A 10,565-nucleotide genomic window follows, 5' to 3' on the forward strand; every position below is an offset into this window, starting at 1 on the left:
CAATTTCAACCATGCACTACTAGTCTCTTGTTGTTTCCCCGTCTTTCTGAAAAATAAGTTTGACGCAGACTGAAAGCGAGCCAAAGCGTGAAATGATATGTTGTGGTACAGGATACTATATGTGCGTTCTCTCTCTTATTTCAATCTTTCTCCGTCAAGGTCTTTTTTATGGGTGAGAATGAATGAGGCCATTTTCCGAACTTTTGATTATTCCAACTACAAATAATCGATTTATATGAGCGAGGAATAATAGGCTAGAGAGAGCACATCAAATTAAAGATGAAAAAGGAAGACAGAGATCATATCGTATCGCATGCAGTTTGCGGAAGGCCAGAAAAACCAGGTGACTAGATCAGTTTCTACATGCACTTGCTGTGCCAGCTGGTTTTGTGTTAATTTGTGAATATTTATAATGACTGATGAGAACTGGTAAATTTTTTTGCTGAGGCGAATCTTTCCGTCGAGGAATATATTGTTCTGAAAAACATCTCCCGACTTCTGCATCATGAGGTTCTTTGAGAAATTGGGGCATAAGAAATGTTTGATTATTTGGCACTATAATTGTGAAAAGTCGATATATATGTAAGATTGGTGTATTTCCATGTGGCAAAATAGGTCAAGTCAAAAGAAATTAAAAGGCAGGAAAAGAGGACAAATGAGCAGGACGTACAATTGAGAGGACTGAGATATACATATCAATTATGAACACACACAAAGGATTATTCTTTGAAGCATCTTGCATGAGTACTAAGTACTGGTGTTCGAGAAAGCGCTAGCTACTCGAAAATATATATAGATAGATAGTGTGTAAACATATATATTGATAGCTCGAGGCGGATATATTTGAAGTCCACATACATACAATTAAAATAAGCTGATTATTACTGCTGAACAATGTATATATCAAAATAAAAACTAGTATTCACATTAGACTACTCCCAATGAAAGATTTCATATTTGTGTTTCTAATTGTCTCATAAGCAAAACTGCATTTAATTGATGATTGAAATAGTCTCCTACAGTGCAATATTTCATTTTGTTGTTTCATAGGCAACATATGCAAGAGAGTAATTACGTTGAAAAAAGTGCCCGGTTTTATTTATATAAAACTCTTTTCTTCTCTCTTCATTACTCCTTTACGATATCACAAAAATACTGACATAGCGCTCTATTTAAAGAGAATGAAACTTCCATTGAGAATAATCTTAAAGCAATGCATGAACATGTACTTTTGGAGGGATGCCAGGGGGCACCAGCAGACCATATCAGTAATTCAGTGCATCTACGACGCATGCATGCATCTATGTAATACTATTATGTAGTACTCCTACGTACCTAGAAAGGGACAGCCTTTTCGTCCTTCTTTTTACCCCACAATCACATGTACACAACAACAACATCAACCTACAGCAACGCTGAGCTAGGTAGCTCACTTTCCCAATTAATATTTCTTTTCGTCCCCTAATGTACAAGTACAGTGCTACTCTCGTCAACAGTACAGTAGTAGCAGACCAGCAGCACGGCACCACCACAGTCGTCTCTCCTCTCTCACCCACCCACCCTCACCAAATCCTCCCCTCATCCATCTTCTTCACCTCAGCTCCTCTCCTCTAGGCTCTTGCTTGTTACCTCATCGATGAGAACACCACCAACATCTATCGTCAACACACATCTCCAAAACCAAACAAGATCAATCTCCTACGAATAAAATTTCTTTTGATAGCTAGCTATATAGCGGCCCGGTCGGCTCAATTAATTAGCTTGCTTCATCCTCCGACTAGTTCGATATGATCCTCCATCTATAGATTGATTCTGTCTATCAGTTTCAGTTGAGCTCCACTTTGTTCTAGCCTCATCGATCCCCCTAGCTAGGTAACTAGCAAGTCAATCAAGCAATTAGATCTCCATATATGGAGCTCTTCCCCCTGCAGCCGGACCTGTCGCTGCAAATCAGCACCCGCCCGAGCAGCTCCTCCTCCGCGCCGGCGGCCTGGCGGACACATTCGTCACCGGACTCCGGCGATAACAGCACCACCACGACGGCTCGATTCCACCACCTAGGGTTTTGGCGAGCCACCGACACGACGTCAGCGACCCTGCCGGCTTCCGACCACCTCCTCTCCTTAGCCGCCACCGCCACTACAAGTCCTACAAGCACCAGCGGTAGCGGCAGTGCTGCTGCTGCTGCGGCGAGCACCGTGCCTGCTTGTTACCACCACACAAATATAAGCAGTAGTAGTACCAGTGGTGGTGCAAGCTACGACAAGCAACAGGTTAGCTCTACCAGCAACGGCCATGGCAGCTGCTACTCCAAGCAGCACTACCACCTGAGGAACGATTTGCTCAAGCCGATAAGAGGAGTCCCAATATACCATCACCACAACCATCCCTTCCAATTCCAGCAGCAGCAGCACCACCAGCATCACGTGATGATGGGGAGGTCGAGGTACCCGCCAAGGCGGCGAAGCGTGCGGGCGCCAAGGATGCGGTGGACGACCACGCTGCACGCGCGCTTCGTCCACGCCGTCGAGCTCCTTGGGGGCCATGAGAGTATGTACATAGCCTCTTTCTCTGAGTGTGTGCGTATCTATAATTAATTGATCGATTAACAAATTAAAAGATTGTGTCGATTTTTATTTTGATTCTTAATTTCTTGTTCACATGGGATTTTGTGATGGGATCGAGTGATCTGATGCTGTTTCGTCTAAGTACTTCCCCCCCTGGGATTTGGTTTAATTAGGGGCTACTCCCAAGTCAGTGCTGGAGCTCATGGATGTGAAGGATCTCACCTTGGCCCATGTCAAGTCTCACTTGCAGGTACCCCCCCCCCCCCTTTCCTGCCTGATTAATGATTAAATTGACTGAATCTTCATTCAAGCTTTTCCTTTTTTTTTTGCTTTCTGTATGCCGTTGTTGGAACATGTGTTCGTGATGGCTTTAATTGGTATAGTTCGATCCTTCTTCATCCAGATTTTTTAAGTTCACTTCTTGATGATATATGCGTCGTGTGAATATCGAGCATGTACTCTTGTTTCAGCCTTTTGTATATATCTTTGTTGATTTCTGGACATATTGTTTCCTTCTTTAATTCCTTAGTAATTCACATAGTTTGTTGTTCCTTTTCGGGGAAAAAACTATTTTTTAAGCAATTTCGAAAAAAAAGACATGGTGTGCTCTTTTGTTATAGCATGCATGCGCTCCATACATAATTTACAACATAGATATATAAACAGAGAAAAGAGTACAGAAAGGAAACAGCGTTATCAATGCATAGCTCTCCCTTCTCTCTCTCTCTCTCTCTCTCTCTCTCTCTCTCTCTCTCTCTCTCTCTCTCTCTCTCTCTCTCATAGTATATAGTGAGCAGCTTTTTGCAAGAGGGGAATACAAAGCTTTTGCAACTGAAAGAAAATCTGATATCTCCCTGTGCATGTGCAATATATAGATCAGCAAACACATTGTGCAGTTGGTTTCGTTATCCTTAATTATCTTTGGAATTTTGAATGCTCTATTAAATATAGTTTTAATTTACAGCTGAGGAAATCATGTAGTATAGTACATACGACCTAGAGGTGGTCTAATATGTGTGCATACATACTACTCCTATAAATAATCACTGTTTACTTGTTCATTTTTGTACGTGGTATCCTGAATTCCTAATAGCATGCTGTATGCAATTCACGCAGATGTATCGCACAATAAAAAACACCGACAAATCTGCAGTTTCTTCAGGTATAAATTCCTGTTTGGTTTCTTATTAAGTTTATATATCCCTTACATTTTGTTAATTTCTTTGATTATTTTATAGGAGAAAACAATGGATTCGAGAAGGGGTCAGCAGGAGAGATATCCGATGATAGCTTTTCAGAGATCCGCAGCAGCCGACAGATGGATGAGTCGTCGTTAGCACAAAATGGGATTAGTGGTAATGGGAATTCTCACGCGAGCAGAAATTACAGTACTGGTGGTCTATGGACCAACTCTTCAAGGTGATGATTAATTAAATACTCAGCTCCTTAATTTTGTAGTAATTTTGTTCTGACCTTTATTAGTTAATTAGCTTCCTTAATTAATTTCATTAATCAACTAATATAATTAATTAACTGAAGCTATACTAGCAGATATAAATAAATGGATATATACTCGTAACTACTTGATAAGTACAATTTCATCATCTTAATTATTATAGTATGCGTGGACCATGCATGCTTGTATAATCTATCCTAGCTAGGTTGACAAATGACAATATATACTTAACCGAGTAATCCATGAACTTCGAATTCTCTCTAGCTAGCTATCCACAATAAGATTTGACATATTCAGTACATTATTAAATAACAAGAGCTCATAATAATATAGCTTGACCTAAGAAATCTGTAGACAGCAGTGCTGATCACCGCATTACCAATTAACAGGATGTCAAGAAAAAGCATACTTTTTCTGTTTGAGTCGCAGAGGGACAGAGTGTGGCAGTACCATGTTGGCCGCGGGAGATATCTCAAAACCTGTGTGCCATTCCCTAGGCCTCATTCGTTCATGGACCACTAGCTTCTTACACTCTCTCATGTGATCATGTCATTCCCCCTCTCTCTCATGCAAACATATATGTGTATATAATATATATTCTTCACAAGAAAAGTGGAAAGAAAGAAATCTTGGCCTGGCATTGCTCGATTTGTCCAGTACAGGGTGGACATTTGAAACCTCATGATGGTTCAATGATCTGCTTCGGTTGTTTAATGGCTGCAATAACCAAAAGTAGTTGGTCCTCTTCTCTGTACACGGACACATATTACGTAGTAGATCAGATGAGCACACAGTCACACACACCAAAAAGTATGCAGGCCCACTTGTCCAGAAAGGAAAAGGACAAAATGTACTGACTGACTGCTGCGGTACTGAAAAATTATCTCCTTTAGTTTTGCATAAAAAGCTCCGCTCACGAAAAAGAAATACTATGAGAACAATACTATTTTAAAGAAAATAAAGCAAGGTTCAACCAAGGACAAAGTTTGAGACTTCTTTTTGGAGATGGTGAATTATACCAGCTGGACTAGATAACCTTTGTAAACATATATAATAATCATATATCATTAGCCCCTCCAGTTGTAAGTTGTAACACATATATAGCAGTACAATGCTGTGTGCTTTCTGCTTGAGCATGGTGATTCATTACCATTATTGAAACCTTCCGATAGATGTTTCTATTTATCATTTCTCTCTGGACCTCGCAGCAGAGCAGGCTGGTCTGATTTCGGCTCACCGAAGGAATCAAATAGTAAAGCCACAAGGGAAAATCTCAAGGTAATTACATCGTACAAGAAAATCAAATTAATTCGGATTCTTACTGCATATATGGGAAGTGCTAAATCCCTAAAACATCCTTAAAGTACTGGTCAACAGCTAGGTAGTGTTATTAATTTATGTCATATTTATGTAATAAGTAGTGTTATTTCTTCATTTGATCTCACTACTACAGACATTTAATTCGATTGGTTAAAAAACCATCCCAGACGGTTTTGAAAAACTGATTGTGATGATGGTTATCACAAACCGTTCTTAGCTCCAGGAGCGACTCAGACTATCCCAGTCGATTCTTAAGCAAATATCACACTAGTGTCTATTTGGAAAATAAATTAGACAGCTGATTCATTTTTCTCTTTTGGCAGGAAGCTCCGTCATCAAAGAGTTTGGAGATATCAGAAATGAATGTATCATGCATATCTGAGACATCAAGTCCACCGGCCGGGCAGCCAAATCTTGAGTTTACACTAGGGAGGCCACAATAACAAGATCGATCGAGTATGAAATTAAGGAAACACCCCAAGGAATATAATAGATATTTCGTCTAACTAGCTTGATCCAGTCACCAAGAATGAAAGCTGAAAAAAAGAAGAGAAAGGGATACTTTCAGCTATTACATCTTCCCTAGCTCCACTATATATGTGTGCGTTTGTGAAAATTATGAGAGGTAGCTAGTAGTACGTGAGAGTTGTCTTATACTCCATGGTTTGCGCTACGTATAATATGAAGTCCTATAAGGAGTATGCTATTTAAAGATTGATGTATATGTATTTTGCATGGAATGTGGGAGCTGAAGAGATCGAGGACGGAGTTCATCTTTAATTTCTACTGCTGCCACAAATTAAAGTGGAAAAGGAGAGAGGCTCGTCCACGTGCAGCTCCCATTCAGATGTTGCTTTCATGCTCAAAAGTAAAGACGAAAAAAGATGTGGGTGAGATCTGGACAGTGCCTGTTTTGCATGGAATTACTCCATCTGCGTGCAACCAACGACATGAAAAGAAAGCTCACGTTTACAAAGCCTTAAGTATATGCCTAAAAAGAATAGCACTCCAATCTATAGCATGAGCACATTTCAGTTCATTCAGTTGCCTTTGCATCTTCAATTCAGGATTCTGACCGTACAACCAACTATTTAATGTGATTGAAATTCACTGTTTGAAGCTTCCTTGTTGCTATTTAATGTAGAAGTACAATACAATATATATGAACATAAATTTTAGACAATATAGTTAAATTAAGAAAGGTGACCAGCTAGAAGAGTTGATGTACATATCACTACCGATAGGTTATTATAGATGGATTTTAAATTTTACCACAAATGATTATAAGTTCTGTCTCTGAAAAATACAAAAGTGTATGGGATATCGATCTTATTACAGACGGTTTCAAAACCGTCTGTAATACACTTACACACATATGATTTTTTTTAGTTAACCGTCTATGTATAATAAGGGTCATAGACGTTGTTTGTTTAAATGGTTAATTTGATCCATTCTATTATAATTTTATCGGTTTTGAAATATACCACTACAAAGGTCAAAATTGTAGGCATGCCATCGCAATTTGCTTTTTTTTTTTTGAGATATGCCATTATATTAATTTTTTGGACCAGATTACCCTCTTCTTCCTTCTCTAGCCCTCTTCTTCCCCACTGGCTGCGCCACCCCACCCCTCTTCTCCCCCACCGGCTGGATCTGCACAACAGTGGAGGCCTCCCTCCTCCTCGAGTTCCACCTGATATCGGTGCCACTGCGATGCCCCCCCTCCACGCATGTTGTTGCCCTCTTGGAGAGCTCCACCCTCCTTGGCGATGAACACGAGCAGATCCAACCGAATGTGAAAGGTGAGCCGACCTTCTCCATCCAATTTGAGCCCATGGTGAGCTTCAACTTGCCTCTAGCATGCTTTTACACACACCAATTTAGCTCTGGCCCGGCGCCAGCGTGGCTCTCCACGAGAGCCGAGCGTCGCTGCCTCTAGCCGCACGCCGTCGTACGAGCCAGGATCAGGCACTCAGCCTGAGGACACTTGGATAGCTTCCACTTCATGTGCTGCGCCTTCTACCACCTTCGACTGGCCAAAAGTCACGCTCGTTCTCCCTGTTCCCATGCACGTGCTGCTGCTGTGTGCCGTCACTAGCTGTCGCGAGTGCCTCAAACGAGTTCCTCATCCTGTGCTATTGCTCATGTCGCTGACCCTCGACCGAATGGCGCTGGCAAGGGCCACTAGTGCCATCAATGTCGCCGAAGAAGGGGAGGAAGAAGACAGACATGGGCATTTTGGTCCAAAATGGCATATCTCAAAGAAATCGCACATTGTAATGGCATTGGTCCAATTTTGACCTTTGTAATGATATTTTTCGAAACATGCATATTTATAATGGCATAATTCGAATTAACCATTGTTTAAACTCATATGTGAGTACTAAGAGTAATAGATGTTTTTTTAACCCGTCTGTGTTAATTGTCATAGATGGATTTTTATTAAAAAATCGTCTGCGTCTCCCTTTCCCCCTATAAGCAAATTTGCTTCATGGCTGCGTAGCCAGGAAGCAAATTTGCTCATAGTGGGAGAAAGGGTCATACAGATACATACTTTATGATTTTCAAATTAAACACATTGACACATTATTTAAAACATCGATCACATATTGTTCAGAACACAAAACACAGGAATTTACATATCACAAAGATTAAAAACATCACACAGATGTAAATCACGTATTGTTTAGAACACATAAACCTAGCTAGCTATACATCATTGGTCGATCGATGTCGTATTCCAAAAGGATGAAATGATTAACATCATGGCGACATCATCTTCCAAAAAGATGAAAAGTGATCGACAAACTTGGGTTGATCGACACCATCTTCCAAAAATATGAGATGATAAACAAACATGTCCAAATGGACATATCGGGCCAGCCCGGCAAGGACCCGACTAGGCATGGCCCAGTTATGGCATGGCCCAATAGGCTCACTTAGTTAAATGGGTCATGCCATGTTGCACCCTCGGCCCATGGCACGGCCTATCAGCCACTGTGCCATGCCGAGCCAGTTCGGGCACGATTATAGCCCAGCGGCACAACAGGCTCGCTGGGCACGATGGAGGTACGGTGCATGACTGGCCCAATGGGTACGGTGGAGGTACGGGGCATGGTGGAGGCACGGTCGGCCTGGCAGCACTTCGAAAATAGAAAAAAATAAACAATAATAGCTAAAAACTTCCAAAAATAATTTTTTTTATAGAAAATAGATAAAAAATGAGCATTATTGATTGATTGCCTCATTAAAAACCTTTCTACTAGAAGGAAAAAAGAGTACAATTGTCGGTGTATCAGGAACCGGGGGTCCCTGAGTCCCGAGGCCAGGCCAGCCGTCCGCCACGTGTTACCATCCCGCGAGGTCCTTCCCGCAGGATGAGAAAAATCTAAGTTCCGGGAGAAGGTGCTCGGGGCCACAGCCTCTGGTCCCCAAGCACCCCCATCCCCCGATGACCCGCAGAGTCCAAGTACCGGGAAGAAAGTGCTCGGGGAGGTGCCCGGTCACCCCCGAGCACTCTAGTCCCCCGACGATCAGAAGAGCTAAGTCCCGGGAGAGAGCGCTCGGGGGGCTGCGTGCGGCAACCCCCGAGCGCCCGGTTCCCCGAGGGTCAGTGCAAAAGTGTCCGGGAGAGAGTGCTCGGGGTTGCACGTGGCAGCCCTCGAGCACTCGGTTCCCCGAAGGTTCGTGCGAGAATGCTCGGGAGAGAGTGCTCGGGGAGGTAAACAGTGCCCTCGAGCGCCCGGTACCCCGAGGGCAAGGGTAGGCGTTCTCGGGAGAGGGTGCTCGGGGAGGTGAACAGTACCCCTGAGCACTCGGTGCCCCAATGATCCAAAAGGGCCCCCGAAGGACCCGCCGATGAGGTGTCAGCCAGTCAGAGGTCCGAGGCCGCATTTAATGAGCGTGCGCGGCCTGACATCCCAAACTGCTCCCGTCGCAGTGTCAGTCCCTGCCATGCTCTAGCAGAGAGGCGTGGGGCCATTAATTGCACGGATCTCGTCCCGTATCATCCGGTATGTCTCGGGATAACATCGCTAGGATCAAGGCGTTCCGCCTGCCGCCCTGCCGTGGCAGAGGAACAAGACAAGGCGGGCACGCCGGGTGCCTCTGTGGCTGCCCGATGGGCCCTCTCAACGGCGCCCGTCGCCAGGGCGCCCACAGTGACACGTGACCGGACACGCGCGCGTTTTTTCCACCGCCCCAGTCATTTCACCCAGAGGAAATGATGGCGCAGTCATGGCGTCTTGGAACTTGTGCCCCTTCCTTCCCGTTCGGGGTATGTCGTGGCCGGCGAGTGCATAAAAGGATCGGCATACAGAGAGAGAAAGGGCGGAAGGCCTCAAGCCCAAGTAGACAAAAAAGACACAACAAACGAAGAAGATGAACCCCACAACGAACCAAGCCAACATGCGAAGACATTGCAAGCAAGCCTGAGCAGAGCTCCGGCCGAAGAACAAGGAGCCTCAAACTCTTAGTTAGACACTAGATTCTTGTAGCCAGATACATCCTCAGGGGACCTCCCTCAGGACAGTTATTGCATCCATACAGGAGTAGGGTATTACGCCCCCGTGCGGCCCGAACCTGTCTAAAACTCCGGTGCATTCATTTCTCTTTGCGCTAGGTCAATCATCCCCCACCACCGAACGTCGCATTTACGTTCACTTTCATTTATTTCTCCGACGAACTTATTCAGGATCATCCCCCCGGCCGAATCTCTAAAAAAGGGTCTTTTGGGATCCCTGCGATAGGAGTTAATCCTCCGACAACAATCTTTGCTCCAAAAATTACATGGTTTCTTTAGAAACTCCAGAATTTTGCTTGCAATATTTAATATGCTTTCTCAAGTGTCTCATTCTATTTGTAAACCTAACACATAATTCATAGTTGCATATATTATACTTACCAAATCTTACATGTTCGTTAATTTCTCTAAAGATCTTTCCAAAATATTGTCATAGCCATGACCATACACGCGAGTTTTTGGTGTCTTGATCCATGAAAGGAAATGTGAAATTATTTTGTTGAAGTAGACAAGTGGCTTTGGTTAGCAAGTAGCTTTGTTGTTTATTGGGAGGGAGTCTGGGATGGTGGCTCCGTGCATGGCTCGTGGCTATTTATAGGTCAAGATGAGAGATTGAGATGTGGGTGGCAGGTCCCGGTTGTTTTCAAATAAATAAATAAATATAATGAAAAATAATTAAAAATAAAAAATAATAGAGACG

The 10,565-nt window shown here is 43.2% G+C and overlaps 1 protein-coding gene across 2 annotated transcripts; it reads left to right on the top strand.

Annotated features, from left to right (window-relative positions):
* The first annotated feature begins 1,494 nt into the window (after positions 1-1,494).
* On the top strand, positions 1,495-6,189 carry LOC133922883 (probable transcription factor KAN2). 2 transcript variants are annotated; one of them, XM_062368408.1, is made up of 6 exons: positions 1,495-2,550; positions 2,741-2,817; positions 3,684-3,729; positions 3,806-3,986; positions 5,232-5,301; positions 5,667-6,189. In XM_062368408.1, the coding sequence occupies exons 1-6, from the start codon at positions 1,911-1,913 to the stop codon at positions 5,784-5,786; spliced, it is 1,134 nt and encodes a 377-aa protein (XP_062224392.1). In that variant the 5' UTR covers positions 1,495-1,910; the 3' UTR covers positions 5,787-6,189. The 2 variants fall into 2 exon arrangements, with proteins under 2 accessions (XP_062224392.1, XP_062224393.1); XM_062368409.1 differs by having other exon boundaries at positions 5,235-5,301.
* Positions 6,190-10,565: the final 4,376 nt, after the last annotated feature.

This window comes from Phragmites australis, chromosome 6 (assembly GCF_958298935.1).
Source record: "Phragmites australis chromosome 6, lpPhrAust1.1, whole genome shotgun sequence".
NCBI lineage: Eukaryota > Viridiplantae > Streptophyta > Magnoliopsida > Poales > Poaceae > Phragmites > Phragmites australis.

What these genes read in the sequence shown, in the direction of transcription:
- LOC133922883 (XM_062368408.1), top strand. Translation starts at nt 1,911, where the DNA reads ATGGAGCTCTTCCCCCTGCAGCCGGACCTGTCGCTGCAAATCAGCACC. An exon ending in CAAATCTGCAGTTTCTTCAG is followed by an intron (nt 3,730 to 3,805) that starts GTATAAATTCCT and finishes ATTATTTTATAG; the next exon opens with GAGAAAACAATGGATTCGAG. An exon ending in CTATGGACCAACTCTTCAAG is followed by an intron (nt 3,987 to 5,231) that starts GTGATGATTAAT and finishes TGGACCTCGCAG; the next exon opens with CAGAGCAGGCTGGTCTGATT.